The 23,102-nt window shown below is 42.8% G+C and overlaps 1 protein-coding gene across 1 annotated transcript in view; it reads left to right on the top strand.

The window, feature by feature from the left end:
* The first annotated feature begins 1,091 nt into the window (after positions 1-1,091).
* Positions 1,092-23,102, top strand: part of LOC137278803 (probable E3 ubiquitin-protein ligase HERC1) — a 79,404-nt gene continuing 57,393 nt past the window's right edge. The window contains exons 1-15 of the mRNA XM_067811313.1: positions 1,092-1,139; positions 1,765-2,710; positions 2,964-3,059; positions 3,738-3,953; positions 4,161-4,392; positions 9,161-9,240; positions 9,562-9,658; positions 9,908-10,051; positions 10,321-10,448; positions 10,952-11,096; positions 11,696-11,867; positions 12,160-12,294; positions 12,725-12,890; positions 13,467-13,592; positions 13,835-14,020. Coding sequence (XP_067667414.1) covers positions 1,787-2,710; positions 2,964-3,059; positions 3,738-3,953; positions 4,161-4,392; positions 9,161-9,240; positions 9,562-9,658; positions 9,908-10,051; positions 10,321-10,448; positions 10,952-11,096; positions 11,696-11,867; positions 12,160-12,294; positions 12,725-12,890; positions 13,467-13,592; positions 13,835-14,020 — 2,847 coding nt within the window. The 5' untranslated portion in view covers positions 1,092-1,139; positions 1,765-1,786. The remainder of the gene's footprint in view (positions 1,140-1,764; positions 2,711-2,963; positions 3,060-3,737; positions 3,954-4,160; positions 4,393-9,160; positions 9,241-9,561; positions 9,659-9,907; positions 10,052-10,320; positions 10,449-10,951; positions 11,097-11,695; positions 11,868-12,159; positions 12,295-12,724; positions 12,891-13,466; positions 13,593-13,834; positions 14,021-23,102) is intronic.

Below are 23,102 nucleotides of genomic sequence, written 5' to 3'. Positions count from 1 at the left end.
TGTCCAGGGTAGAATAGGCCTTCAGCATCAGAGGCGACTATGCCTGTGGTAAGAGGCTCGCTGACTTTGTTGAAACGTCATTGGTTCCCAGTTGCACAGATCAATGCTCATGCTGTTGATCACTAGATTTCCAGTCCAGAATTGATTATTGACTGACAACCGCCATATAGCAGCATTATGGAATACTGCTGAGGGCGGCATAAAACTAAACTCACTCACTCACTCTGACATGCCCAAGGGATGTAACTCTGCACAAGGGATTACAGTGCCTTGGGCTACTTCCACACTGATTGAATACTAGGAGAGTGGTCAGGAGCTTTACATGTGTCATGTCCAAACCTGATGTGATAATGGTTTCAGTTCTTCTTTGGCATCATCACATAAAGGGCAGGGGTGTTTGGTGTACAATGTGAGGATTGGCAGGGGATAGCTGGATTCAGAAGAGAACCTCCAAACAACTTGGTAGTGCCAAAGTGGTTGCAGAGCATTTCTTGGCGTATGGGATGGTCCGCGCACATATCTTGCAAATGCCAATGGAGACGGATACAACAGATGTCTCATCCTAAAACCTTTTGCATATAGGACGAGGGTAACCTGAAATTTGTAAACATTTTGTGTTATGTTACAGTCAAAGGTTTTCACAAAAGACTTATATGGTCTCTACAAAGGCAAAGAAAGATTTTACGTCTGTGGACAATCAAACTCGTGCTTTGCAGCTAAGCAAGTTGGTAAATTGAACACTGATCTTCCTGTGTGGTGTGTCTTGACATCATCATGAAAGGGTAGCCATAGATAATAAAAATACATTTCCAAATAACAGAAATTGTGCCACTGGTAAGCCAATCTCCTCTTGCATGATCACAAGGGAGACAAAGAGCGTCTGATGCCATGTAACACTTGGAATACTGAGTGAGTAACTTAATTGACTATTTACTGTCAAGGCAATATCTGCGAGGTGCAGCGGCCATTAAACCGGAATGAAAACAAACACGCGTGTCGGTGTGACTTCCGCCGGGTAAACAGCTACGCGCATGCGTACGTTATATTTACTGCAGTGCAGACGCTTCGGCATGACAGCTGACTGAGATATAGAATAATGTTAAGATATATCCTGTAATAGTGTCAAGGACGGATACTACGTACGTATAGCGAGGCAAATGGGTAGTCTTTTGTTCATTACATACAGAGGTGCCATATATGTTGTTCTGGCATGTAATCTATCATGCAGAACCTAAGCATGGCACTAGAGAACATTTAAGATCCCTCACAACAAGCGTCAAGTGTTTGGTTAGCTAGACAGAGCAGTTTCAAAGCATCAGTTCGTAACAGTTGTTTACATTTGATGCCTCACAATGTCATTTGTGTGTAGGCATGGCAAGGCCATACTCATTGGCGAGGAGAAATGTTAGTATGCATACTATGCAAACGACACTGATTGCATTCTTTATCCTCTGGGTGAAAGGAAAACGAACATAGAAAATGTAGAAAAGTGTTTGGCGGAGTATCAAAATGTATATCTCACATTTACATTTCTTGCGCTATGCAACGTTTCCTACCATATAATTTCCCTTCTGACCAGGGATAAAACATTGTATCCACCAAGCTATTCTATTTTCTTGACACACATAAACGTGATAAACTGTTCACCTTTTCATATTATCTTAGGGTTATTATTGTTCTCTATCATAAATATGTATGTTTTGCTATGTGTCCCCATCTTATGTACCACATTCATATTTTTCTGTGGTAATATTATGTTCCCAGGTGATTTATTACATGCTTGAAGATGTCTGCAACCCAACAAATCAAAGTAAAGTGGATTGAACACTTTAACTCCAGTTGGGTGTCTGAGGATTGTGAATCTATTACAACAGAAGAAGGTTTAAGAGAACTTTACACAAGGTTAGAATCAAACAAAGAAGTTCAACCTGTTTCACAACAAGCCATACACCTTCGGGGACCTACACTTCCTGATTTTGAGAGAGATGCTTTTTCCTTGGATGAACAAGAACATCTGTTGAACACACTTCGATCAAGTCAGCTTTTTTTAGCTGAAGTTGTTTGTAGTAACACACCATTTGCACAGAAACTCCAGCAGCGACTTGTCATCCTACAGAGAGTATATCATGCAGTATCCAGTAAATATCATGATAGGCAAGGGCTCAAGCCTTGTAAACAAACTGATTCTGGGGACCAGAATTGCAATGAATCTAGAAATCCATCGCTTAGGTTTGTGACGGGTAATGAAGCTCTTATCGAAATGGGAGTGAAAACTGGTCTGAGTTTGTTGTTTTCATTGTTGAAACAGAACTGGAATCTTGCTGGACAATCAGGTCAGCTTTCATTTTGTAATGATGTCCTTCAAACTGCAGTAGACATCGTAACATCACTTCCTCCTTTGTCTCTAGCAAATGAGACAAAACTGACTCCTTTAGGTGTTGACTCCTTGAATCAAGTGACTAGGTTTCTGTGTTCTGCTGCTAGTCCCTCCTCTGGGGCAGATAACTGTGGTCAGAGACTTGCATCAGAATTAATGCTGTTGTTAGCCGCTCAAAGGGGCTCACTTCGTTATCTCTTGGAATGGATTGAACTGACTCTTCAAGTGTCATCTGCAGCTCAGATTGAGCAGAAGCGAGGGAACCAGGGCAAACATGGCTTGATTTCATGGACATTCTTTGAAACAACCCTTCAACAGATGAAGAATTCCGCTGTATGTTGTTATATATCTTTACATTTTAACTAATTACAATGATGTGTGCATGGAATATTATTGAACAAATCCTAAACACTTTGATTTCTCTCCAGTATGTTGTAATTTTTAATAGCGTATTGCTCTCACCATGATAAGTGTAATGTTAATTATTCTGTTACCTTTGTTTTAGGAGGTCTTCGCCTACATGATTTATCTTGATAAGTGGGCATAATGACAGGCTTGTTATGTGAATCTCTTTCGTGTGTTTCAGGGAGGTCCCACAAATTTTGAAAGGAAAACAAAGCCTGATCGAGATGAAGCTGGCCTCACTGCTATGTATGAAGCTGGTCTTCTATTACTGGAAGAGGTAGTCTGAAGGCCTCTTTATAAACTATGTGTTTTGTTATGTGTTTACAAAGGTATAGAAAATTGTAAACTGTTTTTGGCTTCTATGTTGTTTGTACACTTGAAATTCATTATGAACATTATTTTAATAAAATAAATCATTCTTCCATCCATGTGTACAAATGGCTGTGAAGGACTGTATTATTGATTGTTTCAGATCTCTCTGAAGATTTGAACATGATGTTTTACCTTCTTACGTGTTTACTGTTTGGAAATATTTCCTTGACATGACTTACGTGCATTTTGGCCTATCTTTAGAAGTCATACCCACAGAGATGTGAATTCATCACTTGGTGCTTTAAGTCTGCAGCCATTTCCAGTTTGTGGGGTATCAGCTGCTCGATTTCACTGCTTGATTTCACTGCTTGATTTCACTGCTTGATTTCACTGCTTGATGTCTTGTAGATTCCCAGAAGGGATGAGTGTGCCATTCACATTTAGTTCAGTAGCAAGTGTCCACAGAAAAATATCTTGAGACCCCATGTTTGTCCATAATGCACGTAAATGCCTGTAGCTTATTCCATTCATATGTCTAAGGCATGACTAGAGAAGTTTACACATTAGTGTAGTGTCTAGATGCAGATCAGTTCGTTACTGGTAGTTATCGAGCTAACAGTTTCAGTATTCAATGGTGTTGTAGTTGCAACAACTCGCTGAGGAATATGCCAATAGCAGTGCTGGACCTGATGAAAATAGGAACAGTCCTGCTAACAATGCCCTGTCTGGATCCACTATCTCACCCCAACCATGTGATGTGTATGTGTGGGGCAGCAATAGTAGCCACCAACTGGCAGAGGGTAGTCAGGAGAAGATACTCACACCCAAACAGGCCTCATCATTCAGTAACTGTCAGCAGGTACACCAGGTTCTCTTATAAATTTGAGAATTTGCCTCAACATGGATAGTAAATCTTTGGTGATTGCTAAATTTAGGATATGTTACAGTTTATAGATATTTACAAATACCTTTTTAATGTATGAAAATTGATGAAATGTCACAAGATAGAAATAAAACAAACCATGTCAAAACTCTTTTCCCCAAGTAAATTTATTATATTCTGTAGATTGAAGCTGGGCAGTTTTGCACATTTTTGATCCACAATGATGGGTCAGTGAGTGCTTGTGGGAAAGGAAGCTATGGCAGACTTGGATTGGGCGATTCTAACAACCAGGCCCAACCCAAGAAGCTCAGCTTTGAGCCAAAGAGGAGGATGAAAAAAATCTCCTCCTCCAAGGGATCTGATGGTCACACACTTGCTCTGTCTGTTGAAGGGGAAGTGTTTAGCTGGGGAGATGGTAAGTGTTCATATTTAGAAACTATTATCCTGACTGCATATTCACTGAGTTCATGTTGAAGTTTGCCATCAGATCATATCAAGTTTTCCTTATCCTGACGCATGCTTAATTGCTTATCTCCTCTTCCTGGCAAAGGCAGTGGAACTCCTGAAATCCCCTGAAGTTCCCTTCTAAAACAAGCAGACGTAAAATTCACACTCACCCATGAGTTGCCTCCCCTCCCGTGCACATGGTCAGCTGATCGACCATGATACTTTTTCCTTATTGCCTGACAAGGGCAGCTGGAGTTACCTGGGTTCTCCATACGGCTATAAGTTTTTCAACTATTTTGGTCCTTTTACTATATTTATGTCTGGGGTATTTGGTTTATGTATATGTATCACAATTTGTTTATTTGTGATTATTGGGTGATGATATAGCACGTATTCGTCAACCGAGACTTAGTCTCCGTTGATGAAATTGTGTTTACAGTGTAGATTATAGCTGTCAGCGGTTGACTCCCTCCGACGTGTAAGCCCTTGTGTTCTTCCACTCTTTGCTGTGAAATTTGCAGAAATTTATTTGTTTCGGAACTTATTGTATAAATTCATTCTTTTCACAGGCTTGTGAGGGACAGGCATCATTGACTTTCATTAGTCATGTCTAATCGGGTGATTTAACTTAATCGTTTTTTCATTAACTGCTGAAATTTGCTGAATTTCGTTCCAGACACCTCGCATGGGTGAGTGCACTCACAGGTCAACTCGTCAACGGAGAGGATCTTCAGCAGTCTCCCCTCTTGTCGAAGGCACTGTCAGTACTTGTCGTCTCCCTAAGACGTGGACTCTCATAAAAAGGATCATCTGCATCCATCGAATGCGTCGCACAAACGGAAGGATGCATACAGATATTACTGAACATCTTCTCGGAAGGAAGTTCTCATCTCTGAGTCACATCGTGAATCACGAGTTGTCTGGACTTAGTCTCACCATCCAACAAACACAGCACTTTATGAGGAAGGGGGAAGACATGCGTTAACAATTCTGCCGATAGCTCTGATATCTATGATTTCTTAGAAGTTATTTACAGCATTCAAGTCAGCAACCAAGTTTCAACAACAACCTTCACCATGTGGAGCCCTCCATCAGAGAGACACCTCTACGAGATGCATCTTCTTTGGACGGGCTCAATTTAGAGCCGTCAACCAGACTCTCATCTCAAGTTCAGCAATCCTACGAACGAGGAAGAGTGAATGATCTTATCAACTTTCGTCACTCAGAAATAGGTTCAGTAGTTTACGTCCGAACACCTCATGTGAACTACTGTGGGACTGAATCGATGTCCTTGACAATATTGAAGAGGTTGTAAGGATTATCAGCCAAGACTTAGAGAAGTCATGATGATCAAGTCCATTGTCTTCTTGACAACGGTGCTCAAGCAGACAAGTCAGTGTTACACTAAAGAATCTACAGAGTGAGAGATAAGAAGATTAATACCAGACGTCCAGGAGGTAAAGATTGAAGATCAGGGTCGGAACGACTGGAGTTTTCCACCCTCAGCCGTTCCCATACAACTGTCTCCATTGGATCGATGTTTTCAACTCCACTGGACAGGCAACCAGCTATAAACAGACTTCCTGCAAATGTCAACGTATTGACGATCTGGAAACGAAGAATGATGTATCCTCACTGCATACAAGTTCTTCATGAGAGAAGTCAACTCAGTCTACAGTTGGACTTCACTGTCAGGCTACTAACTCAACTTGGATGGAATGTGAATCTAAATTCCTCTGGATTTGATTCATCACTACATGGAAATACACAGCTGTCCCAGAGAATTGGTGGGTCAAAGTTCAAGTTGATGTTAGAACAAGTTCTACTCTCTCCGCTACCATTACGACAGTGTCAATGTCTACTCGGGCTGCTCACATCTTCTCAGGATATGATCAGAAGAAGACGCCTACAACTATGTCTATGACAGCAATTCCTCAGTCATGGTTTCACGTCGTGACCGGTTTACGATGCTGGATAACTTGAAACAACACCCGCTGTGGGGAACTTGCCAGTGAAATGTCTGCACAGGAACTTATTCAACAACCATCTCTATGTAGACACGTCTGTCCAAGGATGGGGTGCCCATCTAAACAACGATGTTGCAGCAGGAATCTGGAAGACGGAAGATCGAACTCTTCCCATCAGCCAGTTGGAGATGAAAGTGGTGATTCATGCTATCCATCACTGGTCGACAACACTGAGAGACAAGCTACTGATGATCCACACAGACAACTCAACAGTGGCTTTCTACTTAAACAAGCAAGGTTCAATGAGATCACCATCTCTACTGCACCAGTTGTTTCAACTTTTCGACGTGGTCGACAGTGTCTGAATCTACAAATAAAAGCATGCCACATACCAGGAGTCTGCAACATTATGGAATACGCCTTATCTCATCCTCTTCGTCCATCATTAACAGAGTGGATGCTGCTTTGAGAGGCAATTTAACTAATCAGCCAGATGTTTGGATCGACGCAAATAGACTTATTTGCAGCAATGTTCCACAGACTACAACCTTTGTATCACTGGTACAAGATCCATTAGCCTGGGCAACAGACGCTCTCAGCATCCCATTGGAAGGACTAAAACGCATTCGCATTTCCCCCTCCAGTGCTGCTACCAAAAGTCAAGAAAATAAAATAGACCAAGAGGCTACAACTGACTTTGGTCATGCCTTACTGGCTAACGAGACATTGGTTTCCAACACTCATAGAGGAGTTAGGACCACCAATGAGTTAGGACAAGCAAGCCATCTGCGTTCCGACTTCACATGTAGAACGTATCAAAATCTGTTTAAAAAACAGAGGATACTCGACAAGAGCAGCGAAAGCAGTTACCTTATCTTGCACCCTTTATGATGACAAGTGGAAGCGGTTTGAGACATTCACCAAGAAGAAAGGCTTCACAGCGATGAAGGCAACATATCCGCAGATAGCAGAATATATATGTCACCTACGACATTCCAGAGGTCTGAAAGGCACTCCATTATCTTCATACTTGGCAGCTCTAAGCTCAGTTGTCACCATGGAAACAGGGACCAAGCTGTACCCGAGTTACTTGCCTTGTTATGCTCCTTCAAGCTGGAAGATCAGCAACGTAGATTTAGAGCTCCAGCATGGAATCTAAACATCGGGCTCCAACATCTCAAAGTGATGCATACGAGACGCTTGATGGACCTTATTTGAACTGCTAACTCAGAAGACTCTGATTTTACTTGCCTTGGCTACAGCTGCATTAATCAGAAATTCATGCTCTAAACTTCAACCACATGAGCTTCAATCCCTAGACCCCATGATACTCAAGATTTATCATTATGTCCAGTCAGAGCATTGAAGATATACATCTCAAGTACCAAGTCTAGAAGGCAAAGTTTCAAGCACCTGTTTATCCCTATAGCTACTAAGACACTTACGGAAGTATCCCACAACACTATCTCAGTGTGGATCAGAGCTGTCATATTGAGAACCTTTTAAAGCAGCAGGAGCCTCCAACCCACATGAAGTCAAAGCCTTGGCCTCTACACTAGCGCTACATGGGAATTACACTAGTGCTACATGGGAATTACACTAGTGCTACATGGGAATTACACTAGTGCTACATGGGAATTGCTCACTGTCAACTATAATGGAGGGCTGCTTTTGGAAGTCAAACACGGTGTTTGCCAACCACTGCCTTCGAGAGGACGTCTTACGAAGGACGTCTCTGGCATTCATCAGTTTGGGCCTCTTGTCATTGCTCAGCAACTAACAGTTCCCCAAAGGCACTGAGTGCACTCACCCATTTTATCACGTGACTTGTGGAAGCTAGACGCTTTGCGGAGTATAGTGGTGGAAAGTCCATGCACACGTCTTAAACAGACTAGCATGAGTGATTAGGACCCTGTACTCGTAATGAAGATACTTGTACACAAAGAGGGGTCGCAACTAGTCTCGATTGCTATATCTTGACATTTAGTTGCATCAGAAACTAGCAGGATGCTAGTTACTTTTGATGTCATCATGTGCCAGTCAACGAAGTCGTCTACGGAAAACAAGTTCGACTGGATGTGATCCCCCCAGAATCTACAATGAATATTAGGAAGGACAGGACCGAATCATCCCCGTTAAGTTCCCGTTAAGGGGGAAAATTATTGGACATAATTTGGTACAACCAGCAGAATCCAGCGTGGTCTGACCCACCGCCGTTTCTGTTGGATTCTGTAAGCAATTAAGCTTGCGTCAGGATAAGGAAAAATATGTAATTTTCTGAATAAAATTGATATTTTATATTTATCCTGACTCGTGATGAAAGCCCTCCCAGCTGCCCCTCACAGGCATGCTGAATTCTCATATTCTCGTATCGGGCAATTATAGGAGAGACTGAGTATAATGGCCAATAAGCTGACCATGTGCACGGGAGGGGAGGTAACTTGTGGGTGAGTGTGAATTTTACATCCGCTTCTTTTAGAAGGGAACTTCAAGGGATTTCAGGTATTCCACTACCTTCGCCAGGGAAGAGGAGATAAGCAATTAAGCAAGAGTCAGGATAAGTATAAAATATCAATTTTATTCAGAAAATTACATTTTTAAGATTATCAAATACAGTAGGATAATACTGATAATAAACCTCTGAGTTACCTTATTAAGTTGCATATCATTACATGTAATAAATGGCAATGGGGTGCTCTAGTGCTTTATTCATATTGTTTCTACTACTACTGATAATCAGATGATGATGGTCTGTTTCTCAACTTCCAGGTGATTATGGAAAGCTTGGCAATGGAAATAATTCTACACAAAAGAGTCCAAAGATTGTGCAAGGACCATTGACTGGAAAGGTAAGTGATATTAAACTGCTTAGAACATCTTGAGTTGAAGTATATCAAAACTGAGCTCATCCACACAGGAGTTCCTTTTCAATGCTTTATATCAGTGTGTGAAATAAGACCCCACAAGACAGACTAGGTTTCTGATTGATTGTCTAAATTTCAGCTAGTGAGTCTGATTTCAGTCTGGTTTCAGTCTTGTAACGTTTTGAAGATACCAGCCATGATGTCTGATTGGGTTTTTGGCTTATTTCATACACTGTTTTTGTAACATAGTATGAATATCTTAATGTCTGTGTCATCCAGTCAGAACATGATATGTTGATGCTGCAGGTGGTGAAGTGTGTGTCAGCCGGCTACAGACACAGTGCTGCAGTTACTGAAGATGGGGAGTTGTACACATGGGGTGAAGGTGACTATGGAAGGCTAGGTGTGTAGCAGTTAATGGATTATACTTAATTATTTAACTCTCAATATTCTTTGTATCTTTTCAGTATGCCTGGTTCAGAAATTTAGATGGGAATATATTCTTATGAATTCTGTGATGATTTCAAATTGTATGAGATCAGTCACATAGCTGGAATATTGCTGAGTGCAGCGTTATGCAACAAACCAACCAAACCAGCCATGATCTGTGCACAGTGGATTATATGATCAAGCAAACATTTTTGATTTCTAGGACATGGAGACAGTTCTAGTCGGAGTTTGCCACGCCATGTGAAGGACATATCAGGTGTTGGTCAAGTTGCCTGTGGCAGCTCTCACACTATAGCTGTCTCACAGGATGGAAAAACTGTCTGGTCATTTGGAGGAGGTGATAATGGTATGTCTCAGTTGGATGTTCTAGCTTTTATAGTGTTCTTCTGATTACTGACATTCCATGTGATATATAAACTTTGAGAGGGACTTGGCATTTTCCTCTGTGTATTTAAGGTACTGGTGTACATATTAACTATTACGTTTTTACACAACTTGAATTAAACTTGACAGGATTGACAATTTGCTGAGCTGAGTCACTTTTGAATTCCTGGGTATTTCTCTGGGTGTTACTGTTGTTATTGCAGCATTCTATGGTTTGTTTGTTGTCCACAGGCAAACTTGGCCATGGAGATATGAATCGGCAGTATAAGCCCAAAGTGATTGAAGCTTTCATTGGGATGTACATCAGGAAGGTTGCTTGTGGCAGTCAGTCCTCCCTAGCTCTCACATCTACTGGGCAGGTATACCATTGTTCCAGTGATACAGTAGACTGAAGTGATACTTCAAAATCACTATGCAAGTGTTTGTGAGATATATTTCCTACAAGTTGTTTCAAAAGGTATCTGGGGTATTTAAGATAAATGATATCAGACAGACACAAGTACAATACATTGTTATTGTAAAATTGCACCGTGATCACACTTGTTCATGGATCCATAAAACATAGTGTTTGGGGTGTTTCAGTTTTATGCTTACTCTTTGTAAAACATATCTATACTAGGAATTAGTTGAAAGTCAGTCTTATATCTATGTAACATTTTCCCCACAACTAAATATTTTTTATTTATGTATAACAATTATCAACCTTTTTGATCCATTTCATTAGAAGGCCATAATCATATGGTTCGAATATTGTACATTCAGCATTAAACCATCTGAAAACGTTTTGGAACTGATAAGCTTTGTTTGGGAATGGTTGCCTTTGTTTGCACCTTAGTCATAAGAATACACTGCTACTTTGTAGGTGTATGCCTGGGGTAGTGGGTCGTGCCTGAGCTGTGGCCTATCTGAGTTTACAGCACTACGACCTCATCTGATTGAGGACCTTCAGAATGTCCGGGTGGTGGACATTTGTTCAGGAGACAGTCACTGCTTAGCACTTACTCATGGTCAGTTCATTATACGGTATCATTTTAATTCATATACATACATTATAACATTTGAACATTGTATGTTTTGCTTTACACAACTGTATTCTTTGTAATATTTTTTGCTACTGTAGTTTTCTCCTTATACAAAAATGTTACCATTGCTATATATGGGATTACACTTCCTTAGTAATATACAAATTCTAGTCCTTGGGAAATGAAGCCTTTCCACCATGAGACACCTGTTCAAAAGTACATAAAGTCAGCAATCAAACCCATACAGGTGCCAACGCTTTCACGTGAAAATGGAGGACAACTAGAATATATATGTACCCCTCTGACAATTACAAGTTAGAATGACTCTCATGGCCAAAAGCTATGAATACAAAGTTCCTTTTGAAAGTCACAAGGTGATGGCTGAAAGCTATGAATGCAAAGTTCCGTTTAAAAAGTCACAAGATGGGACCCAACACTGAAAGTACTACATTAGCTGTTTGAAGAAAGTATAATCCCCAACATAACATTTGTTACAATTAGTCGCTTTCTGAAAGGTTTTTGCATATTCAGTGCACAACAATGTTAAGTAGTATGTAGTTTGCAACAGTAAATGTTTTGTCCAGATAATGAAGTGTATGCCTGGGGGAACAATGCCATGGGTCAGTGTGGCCAGGGACATGCCCAGAGTCCCATCACTCGTCCCCGAAAGGTGATAGGAGTGGAGGGTGTCTCCATACAGCAGATCTCTGCAGGCACCTCTCACAGTATCGCATGGACAGCACTTCCACTTGACAGGTTAGTAATTAGCTGAATTGACAGGATAGATGTTGGTAGTTGCTTGCTTAATGTGCTTAAAAACTTTTCTCAGTGGCACATGTGGATGTGTATGCAACTTCCGCCTGTTGAGAGACAAGTGATTTATGTACATAATGCTATGGACAGTCTTAGGAATATTGGTGTCAGATATCCTGAGAAAAGTGTTGTCCCTCTACAAAAATGACAATGTAAGGTTTATTTCAGGACTAAATGAACATTTGTCTTGCAAAATGATAGTGCAGGTCAGTTATGCTTGTGAGTTATTCTGCAGACATGTCATTGCTTGGCATCGTCCATTCTGCATAGACCTGCAGGAGCACACCTTCATGCTTCTGAGAACATTCCTTGAGAGATACTGTGATGGCTTTGACAGTGTAGAACCTCCGGCACCATTCCCAAGCAAAGAGTGAGTAATCAAGTCGAGTATGACATACCTGTGAAACATTCTCATGGATGGTTTGGTTAACGACGGTTCACTATAATATTGCTGGTCAAATGTAGAGAACCATCACCTGTTGATATGTAAGTTATAAAACGTCCACACGCTGATTACTTACAAATGTGATCTTCCCCTTGCCTTACCCAAACCATTTCCTAATTTGACAAGCGATTACAGATCAATACTTTCATTTACTGATGTACCTACAATATTCTCTTTCACTTAATATGATATAAATGTAGTGGTCTTTTATGTTTTTGTGAAACAGTTAATAAATTGTAAGATGTTTCTTCAATTTATATGTGATTTTATTGTAATTAGACTTTGATGTGTTAACAGCCATCTTTGCTGTGATTTCTGAGAAACACAGGTGTAAATATACTGATGATTTCTTCAGGGAACACCATCACTTTGTGTTGATGTGTTTGAAGCTGCTTAGCTCCCATTTGTCTCTCGCTCTGGCTGGAGGACTTGGCTCTGACATTCTGGGGAGAGAGACACGTCCTCTCCGCAATCTTCTCTTCCGGCTCATGGATACAAGCACACCAGATCTTGTACAGGAGGTACACAATCCTTCAGCTCAACATAGGATTTAAAGCTCCTAATGAAAAACATGATTAAAGTAAACTTGTACCATCTTAGTCATTAACATCCACACTTGTAAATTTAGAAAAAGTTCTGTATATATTCCAAAAAACCTTAAATAATATCCTTATGCGTATTTACAGCCAAATGTGCATTTCATCATTCCCATTAATGATGATGTATCATTAACTTTTGACACTGATTAGAAATAAATCATCTATGTCTACATCATAAATTTCTCTGACAAGGATACCAGAATTCAAACGATTTGTTGTTTCCATTTGTGCAGTTGTGTGAACACATTTGGTTTGCTTGAGTTAGTGTTTATGTTGAGTTACATGTGAAAAACAAATGAGGCTGTGTGTCTGTTTATGCACAAATTAAACTGTATTTGTTCCCTTCTCTACTCTGGTTAAGGGTCTATTTTTGGTTAACAGGATTTCCATAATAAAATATCAATTGGAAATTTGTTTGCTTTATGTTTGTTAGTCAAATACTTGTAGGAATGATTGTCAAGTGACCGGTATCCTCTGTACCTATGATGATTTTTGCAGGCGGTGTCTGAAACATTGTCGATAGGAGCATCGCTGCTGTTGCCACCTTTAAGAGAGAGGATGGAGCTGCTACACTCACTGTTACCCCAGGGACCAGATAGCTGGGAGACACTCACTCGGGGACAGGTAGCAATGGCTTGTTTATGGGACTGCCATTATCATGACTATGCATACAGTTCTGAACTTAAAGTCCAGTTATTTTATTTTGCTGTAATGGATTTGATGATATTTTGCAATTAAATTTCCTTTACAAATAGTTTCAAGTTTCTTAGAAATTTGCTTTATTTTCTTGCCTTTTGTAAGTTATATGCGTTTGTTGTTTTAGATTTTTGGTAATGTGTTACTAATGACCAAGTTATCTATTGTAGAGGATGCAGCTCGGTATCATACTGACAAGCCTTCAAGACAATCAGCAAATTGCTTCTGTTTTGGGATTTTCTACTGCCCTAGACACCAAGAATATCCAAGAGAAAGTTTCTGAGTCTGCCACTTCTGATCTGCAGTTAGCTGAGGTTCTGATGAAAACTATCCTTAGAAACCTAGCCTCTCATACCGTAAGTTATTGTTTAGTATTCAGTTATGTCCTATTCTTCAATGACTTCACCAAATATGTTGGATATATTCTTGGACAATATTGCTACACTGTCACCTACCAAAAGAACAGAGCAAATGTTGTTTTGTTTCTCCAGCATTTCAGATTTTTAAACATATCCTATGTCACAGTGTGCACTTCTGTCTCTTGATTCGACACTGAGTGGAACAATGTAAATGTTTTCTCTCTAAGCCTCTCCATCCCCTCAAGCACTCCATGCTACCCTTATTTTAAGACAGCTTCTGAACTCTCATGCAAAGCATGCAGCGCGTGTTACTAACTGCCCACATGACTATCTCCAAGTCATCATTCTGTTTCTTGTCGCACAATAGTGCGGATGTGTCTGCTTACTCTCAACAAAATGGAGGGAAAGGTTGATCAGGCTCCGATCCTCATTTGTTGTGTTTGGATTGTGTATGTCAATGCAAGTGGGATTCTCAGTGTGGAAAATGTAAACATCACACCTTTGAGGAGTTTGGCATATATGCTAAGGCTTGTTCCCGTTGGTTTGCTGATCAGCTCATTACACAATGGCACTTAAAGGACCTAGTCCCTCCTAAGTGATGTTTAAATGTCAAGTTTTATCTGTCAGCAATCTCAGTCAACTCATTCAAATGATGCAGAATCGGGCATCATCTGATTCCTATCTTTCAGAAGATCTGTGGAATTTGCTGGGCTCTGATCATGCTAACAGTCCGGATGTGTCGTCTTCAACTACTTCCTGGGTAGTGGTGGTTGCAATGGTCCATTACCTCAGGATATTTTGGCTCAACAAGATCTTTATTCTTCGCTCACAGTTTCTCATTAAACAAATGTAAGGGCAGACGAATCAGAGTTTCCTGAGTTGTGCTTCTCTTTCACCCGCCCCTGGTCGTTGTCTGTAGCGTCTTCCCAAAGCAGGGGCTGGCCTGATTATTGTCTTTGACTCTACTTTACGAGGGCACCTAGAAAAAGTGGCAGAGTGACATTCTTCTGTCTGAGCTACCTCTTTCTTCGGAGATTGCGACCAAACTCCACATCACTCAGGAGCCCCCATCTCCATGGGAGACATGCTCAGTAAGCTAAGGAGTTCAGTAGAACTCATCACAAGCATAAGGGTTGTGTAACAGGCCTCCTTTGTGCTTTGCTATCTACGGCCGTTTCCAGTCTGCACAGTTCAACCATGGGATAAGTGCATACCGAGAGATAGGATAAGTTTAAAAATTTGAAAATTTTAGTATAAACTGTATATTTATACTGAACATCATTGAAAACGCACCACCTGTAAATTTTGAAATAAGGCAATAGAATCTTTTGGAAATGGAAAATTAATGGTGGGAATTTTGATAATAACACACTAGATCGTAAATAACGCTCTACAGTAAAAAACGGATCGTTCGAACACATCATCGAACACATCACATGAAAACAACAAAATTCATGCACATCACACACGAAGGGCACAAATTGCATGCAGAAAGCATGCTGTTCAGGGGTATAAATGACCTTCGGCACAAAACCGTTCTCATTTTCGCAGTACTTTCGTAAGTAAAGTTTTTTCACCATGCCAAGATTGTCACCAGAGGAACGAGAACAGGCCTTGGGTATGTTGCAGGTCGGCGCTTCAAGCAGAAACATTGCACGACGATTTGGGTGTCATCATTCGACCATTCTGAGGCTTGCTAACAGATACCAACAAACAGGAACCAGCAGGGACCGGCAACGCCCAGGTCAGGCACGTGTTACCACCCCTCGTCAAGATCGAGACATTGTACGGCGCCATATTCGGGATCGAACCTTGCCCGCTGCCAGAACCGCCAACGCTGTCCAGGGTCGACGTGGTTTGATCAGCGCTTCCACCGTCCAACGCCGTCTCCGTGCGGCAGGGTTACGTTGTCGACGCCCTTACGTTGGACCCATCCTGACTGACAGGCATCGCCGTGAACGCCGACAATGGGCTGAACAGCATCGTGTGTGGTTGTTACGACGTTGGCATGATGTGGTGTTCTCCGACGAGTCGCGTTTTCACTTGCGAAATGCTGACGGGCGTCTACGGGTATGGCGTCGACGGGGTGAACGTTATCATCAGGATTGTGTTGTGCAAACCGATCGGTGGGGTGGAGGCAGCATTATGGTGTGGGGAGGGATAAGTTATCACCACGAGTGAATGCCGTTTACTACCGTGACAACATTCTTCAGAACAACGTCGTTCCCTTCTTTCACCAGCATCAAGATCTGCACACATTTCAACATGACAATGCACGAGCCCACACTGCACGTGTTTCAATACAGTATCTGGCTAACAACAACATTCCTCTACTTCATTGGCCTGCATTGTCACCAGATTTGTCACCCATCGAACACTTGTGGGATTACATCGGCCAACGCCTCGCACGTCGTCCGCAGATCAACAACCTTGGGGAACTCGACAATGCCTTGCAGCAAGAGTGGAATGCAGTGCCTCAGGACTTTATTCAGAGACTTATCCGTTCAATGAGGAGACGTTGCACAGCTTGTGTTGCTGCTAACGGGGGTCATACACGCTACTGACTTTCCATTTTGACCCCATCTTTATTTCATTGTCAGCTGCATTAAATCTTCACTGTTTTGCTTGATTGTTTTTTGCTTCTTTTCTTTATCAAACATTGGTCTACACAAATATGTAAAATTTACATAGATTGCTCACTTCTGCTCTTAGAAATCCACAATTTTAGGGGTGGTGCGTTTTCAATGATGTTCAGTATATATACTTATCCTATCTTACGCGATGGATTCCCACCCATCCTCAGATCTCCTAGATGGATATTATTCAGTGGCTCTAAGAAAGAGAATGATACATACCGTGAGTTAGGATAAGTATATTAATATATAATGTAATTTTGAACTTACCTTGACATAGGACTGTGCATATTACCTCATGCTTCACTAAAACGAGATCAGACAGTCATCATTGATTCGCAGTTCCCATGAATGGCTACCTCATGTATCGATGAATGTATAGGCACAGAAGTGGCATGATCTGAACCTGGATGTTTCAAAAATCACTATTACTTCAAGTGTTTGCTATAGTTTAAGTTTTTCTGCCTACTGCATTGTGGTTAGGTTGTTACTATATGGTAGACTAGCATTGTCTGCATTGGAAGCCCCAGTCACCAGCGGAGTTCAGTGCTTACCTTACAGCTAGAAGGAAGCGCTTCATCCAGCGTGACAGGAAGATGTCGTCACCTGCGTTGTCGTTAAGGTCTCAATCATCTCTCCTGGTGACTCCAGAGGGGCAGACACCAGTGTCAACGCATAAATCAACGCAAGTTTCAACTTGTGATCAGCATTCACCAGAGCCTCAGTGTCCTGACTCCTTTGTGGACTTATCACACCCCAACGCATTGAGCCACCTGGAGGTCCAGAAGCTGCTCAGGTCTTTATTGCAGCCTCCTGCAGATACCTGCCGCTGATACCTAAGTCTTCTGCCCCAATGTCAGTGCCGCCTCCTCCATCTGATAGAAGCCTGATGGATTTGGCGCCTTTGTCTTCACTTAAGTTTCCAGCACCAACAACGACTTCAGCGCCACTCCCAATGCCGAGGCCTATTCCGACGCCGACACTGATGCCAACGCCGACATCTGGATCATCTACCTCACAGTCCTCTGGATACCGCATCCCCCATATATCATGATCACTTTTCGTCGCGGGAGGTGGATTTACAGAGGCAACTGATGGAAGAGCATGCTCAGTGGGTTGAAGCGGAATGTTCCCGGCGTAGCAGAAAGTCGTGCTCTAGCTCCCCTCGTCGTTGGAGGTCAAGGTCTCCTCGTCGTTCTCGTCGTCACCAGTCAAGATCTAGATCTCGGTCTCTGGCAGAGAGAGATAGGCATTACTGCAGATCCAGGCCACGGTTTCCAGGATGCTCATCCTGACGCTCACCCTGTCCTTGGCCTTCTAGATCTCTAGCTGGGAAGCCTTTGCAGTCAGTGCCTCTGCCTCAACATACGGTGTCATCCTTGTCTTCTCACCGTGTTGAGCCGCTATCTTAGGATAATGCTGAGGAGCGCTTCTGCTCCGTGGATTATAATGAAGAGCTGTTGGAAGATATAGCCGATGGTGGTACTTATCTCCCTCCCCCTGCTATCTATGAATGGATAGCCGACAGGCTGCCAGATTGTCCGTCGCCACTGTCAGAGTCATCGGACCCCAAGGCTATTTGGCTTACGCCTGAGTTACTATGTCCGCCACACCCTGTGGTCGCTGATGCCATCGCGCCTTTAGACGCCGACTTTGGCAAGTTATCTCTCAATCCGACTATTAGAGCACTTCAAGTTGGAAATATAAAGTACACAGTCTGGACTTGAGGACTCGGGAGTGACGCACGGTGAATCACTGAAGCCTCTATCGTGCTCCATGTCATCCTCTTATAAGGTTCAAGATGCCAATATGCTAGCCATTGATACGGAATTGAGATGGATGCTCAAGCCCATTTAAGTGTTGGCCTCAGCTACTTCGGCAGTGACCTTTGATCTCACAGAGGATTATTCCTCCCGGATCAATCACTTCGCGACTTTGTTCAATAGCAAGACAAGGTACTGCATGATTTGCTAGCTCACCAGCGTGCGGCTTTAGCGATGACCACCACTGTTCAATGTTCTGGCTACTTGGATCCGTACACATGGCAAGAGGCAATTACTACGGGCTCCTTTTGCGTCGAAGAGTGTGTTTGACGACAAAATTCTGGAAGTTTACTGCCAACATGCAGAGCTCACAAACATGGAGGTTTCCCTATCGCCCTAGTTCTGAGTTATGCCTTTCGAGGCAGACAGTCATGTCACGGAAGAGGGAAACGCCACTACATTCCCCACAGAGAGTCGATCAGGTCAGTTTTTGCCAGAGGCCGTGGACGCCCGGATACCGACGCCCAAGCAAGGCAACAAGATCGTCCCTCTACTCTCAGCAGGGGAAAAGGCAAGCGACCCTACTCTTCCCGCAGAATATGGGAACTTTCACGACTGGGTTCTCCCACCCTCAGTTGTGCCTGTTCATCCGACGCCCGTAGGTGGGAGACTAGGTATCTTCTGGCCCATCTGGACAATCCTGGAAGACCCCCATGTCACAAACATCCTAAGGACCAGCTACAAATTACCGATTGTTGTTCCTCCACTGCTATCATCTGCACCTCAGTCACAAGTGCGTTCTCAGGAGCAGCAGGTCCTACTTCAAGCCAACATTCAGTCGCTATTGGACAAACAAGCGATAGAGACAGTGCTAGATCCCAGTCACTCCCCAGGTTTCTACTCACCCATCTTCCTTGTCTCCAAGGATTCAAACAAACTTCGGATGATTCATAACATGGCAGTCATCAATCGTCTATGCCTATCCGTCTATATAATCGTCGGACCCACCTCACCTTCGATTCATCTTCAGTGGGGTTCATTCCCAGTGGAGGGTCCTTCCGTTTGGAATTTCTAAGGCCCCATGGCTTTTTACACGGATCACTTCTCCGATTGCCAGATTCCTGCATCTGAGAGGGATAGACTTTGACCCCTACCTGGAAGATTGCCTTCTGAACAACTTTGAGCCTCAGTTGCTTTTCAGACAATTGGACTTATCCACTTGCCCTCTACATCAACGAGGGTGGATAATCAACCTCAAAAAGTAGCATCTAGTGACGTCACAAGAACTGACGTTTATCGGAGGTCTGTTTGTAACACATTCCAGCCTGGTCAAGGTTCCTCCAGATTGTTGGATGAAGATTCTCAGGTTCGCGAACTTAGATCCCTATCAACCTCTAGCCCTCAGAGAGTGGCAGTCTCTGCTGGGCCTCTTGACTTCGTCTCAAGACCTGACCTACAGGGGTTGCCTCATGCTTCGGACGCTCCAACGTTTTCTTCTACCCTTCATTCAAATTAATGACCTACGGGTGAGATTCCTGTTACCTCAGCATCTGCATCCTTACCTCCATTGGTGGACTGTCCCATCAAATGTCTGTGCCACCGTCTCTTTGACAGAATACATCCACGGTCACAAGCAGTTCATAGATGAGTCACTCCAAGGATGGGGTGCTCATCTGAATGGGCAGACCACTTCAGGGCTGTGGTCAGACACAGAACAAGGTCGGCACATCAACAATCTGAAGATGCAAGTGGTTATTCTGGCAGTATGCCATTGGAAACCTTTGTTGAAGAACTCCGTATGGGTTATACGGAATCAGGGAACTACCAGGTCAAAGAAGCTTTTAGACCAGATGTTTTTACTCGCAAATCTTCTGGACAGCAACAACATCATACCAAGGGCTCATCACATTCCAGGCTGCAGGAACATGTTGGCCGAAGATCATCCCCGACAGAATGGATGCTCTACCCAGAGGCGTTCTAACTTCTGTGTCAGAATCACGGCCGTCCCTTGATAGATCTGTTGATCTTGATAAGCTTCTGCTGTATGTGTCTCCAGTTCCGGATCCAGCAGCTTGGGCAGTCGACACCATGTCCCTGTCATGGGAAGGACTGGACACCTAAGCATTTCCACCTCCAGTTCTACTTCCGTCAGTCATCGACAAGATCAGACAGACGGGGAAGATCTGTCTGCTTTTGGTCATGCCCTGGTGTCCAACCAGATCATGGTTTCCGGAGTTGTGCCATCTTGCCAACGGGCACGTCCTTCAGTTACCAGAGAGGCCCAATCTACTGCGCCACAGTCATCAGCTACATCTAGACCCGATGAGATTTCATCTGCACAGTTGGATTATCTTCAAAGGGCTTTGAGAGATAACGGATATTCTACTTGGGTAGCTGAAGCTCACCGTATTTCTACTAGATCCCTGTATGCCGATAAATGGATGTCGTTTGAGAAGTTCTGCACACAGAAGTCTCAAGACCCTTTATAGGCTTCACCACAATTTATTGCTGAGTTCCTCATTTTCCTCCATTCCTCTAGACATCATAAGGGAATAAGGGAAGTACCATCGGAACTTACCTTACCATAAGGTGATTTCCCTCCCAACACTGGATGCTTCTCCCCTCTCTGGGCTTTTTGGACCAGTTTCTTCAGTAAAAGTGATTTTGAAAGGTCCGTGCCTACGCGGTTCAGGAGATCATGCCACTTCTGTGTCTGTACATTCGGTAGCCATTCATGGGAATGGCGAATCAACGACTGTCTGATCTTGTTTAAACAAAGCTTGAGGTAATATGCATAGTCCTATGCTAAGGTAAGTGTTTAATTATCTAAAATATTTAGATTTTAACAATAAAATATTCAATTTTTTCACAGCATGTATGTAATTGAGTCTGGACACAGCTAACCAGTGGCTGAAAACATGACCTTGTGTCTAGGCCCTAGGCCCAGATTTAACAGAGTTTAATAATATGTATCCCTTTGAGATCCTTTCAGTAGGATTGAGTGGTGAACATATTTGAATTTTTTAGCATTAAACTTGGATCTCATTTTCTCTTAGAGTTATCTCCTCCCAGCTATACTGTCTGTATTGATTTGAGTGTTCAATGAGCGTATCTTGTCATTGCTACTTATAATGCAGAACTTGAAATGCAGAACAGAAAGTTGAGTTGAAATCCCTTCATGATGAGTGGTTGTGAAACAGCTACTGTATGGATTGCTTTTATTTCCCGCATTGGCAATTTAGAGATTGTTCCTGAATATTTTCATTCATCTTTTGTTGTAACTGTACTCCCGTCCCTTTCAGCTTGCCATGTGTTTGTCAAGATTCTGACAGGAGCCGTCGCCAGGCTCACTTTTTCTTCCTTGAGGTGGAGGACAGCCATGAAGAGTAAGGCTCTCCTGCTTGTGTTAATTGCTTTCAATTGAATTGTCCTGCTTTCAATTGAATCTTTCCCCTGCACCCATACCACCCTCAACACAAGCAAGCGTATGCTTGCCAATTGTTGGGGTGCACTGCCTTATATATCTCTGGATGGCTAGTGGTCACTATTCCTTTGAGAGCCACATCAAATCCCTGGGTCCTGTCCACACTTGCTTGCCACAGTGGACGAGGTCCACCATTCTTCTCAAGGGTTAGGCACACTCTAGTGCCAGCCTCCAGAGACAAGGTGGACATTCTCCGTGTCAAGGTTCTCTACAGGACTAAGCAGCTGTTGAGGTGGCAACAAGAGGGGTTTTATTCCACTTACTTCCTAGTGACTAATATGGATATTCTTCCGAAACAGCGCTGGATGATTAACCTCAAGAATCAGAACGCATTCCGATTCAGGATCTGGTGTTCTTGGGAGGCACATTTCAAAAAACGGATCAGTGGACTGTATCCCTTGCTCTAGACCATATTGTGGTGGCTTTGTTTGCTAGGCAACATGGCAGTGACAGTGGAGGTGGTTTTGCAAGCGCATCAGAGGATGCAACCTATACAGCAGGCGTTAGCTCCACTGTGGCCCCACTCAAATAGTGGGTGTTTCTTCATCTGCGGTGGTGAACAGAAGTTGGGAACTAGTCCAGGGGTATCCCTCTGGAAACCCTGACACCATCCCTGACAGTTGAGCCGAATGCCTCCCGCATTGAAGGGTGATTCACTCAGTCCTGGGCTGTTGGTCAGAATAGGAAGTCTGTTTGCACATCACTGTGCTAGAATTGAGAGCAGTTCGTTGGAGGTCCATCAGAATCCTAGGATTCAGTAGGTGGCTTGCCTGCTGTCCGGAATTGACTCCAAGTGAGTGGAATTCCTGCACCAGTTGCAGACACAATTCTGACAACCGAATGCTAACCCTGTGGAAGGGATTATTTGAAAGTTCAATATGAGGACCTGTTATGAGTGTTGGTGTGTCAGCGTGGGGATTCTCGATCCCTTTTCTGCAGATTTAGTCTCTATGTGAGAATTCTTCCAGTTTCAATTGTATGCTGATATAGCAGCTTCAACTGTTCGAGGATATTCAACGGCTATTTCTGCATTCCACATTCCTGTTAATGGTGCAATTTTGGGGCAGCACCCTCATGTTCAGCACTTTTTAGCATTCATGAACATAATCCATCTTTCAGGCGGATTAGTCTCCCATGGGTTTTCTCAATCATTCTTGATTGACTGTCTGTTCCCTTTTGTCACAGTCGATGTGTTTCTT

The sequence above is a fragment of the Haliotis asinina genome, chromosome 3 (genome assembly GCF_037392515.1).
Source record: "Haliotis asinina isolate JCU_RB_2024 chromosome 3, JCU_Hal_asi_v2, whole genome shotgun sequence".
Taxonomy (NCBI): domain Eukaryota; kingdom Metazoa; phylum Mollusca; class Gastropoda; order Lepetellida; family Haliotidae; genus Haliotis; species Haliotis asinina.
This window is presented reverse-complemented; position numbering and strand designations above follow the sequence as displayed.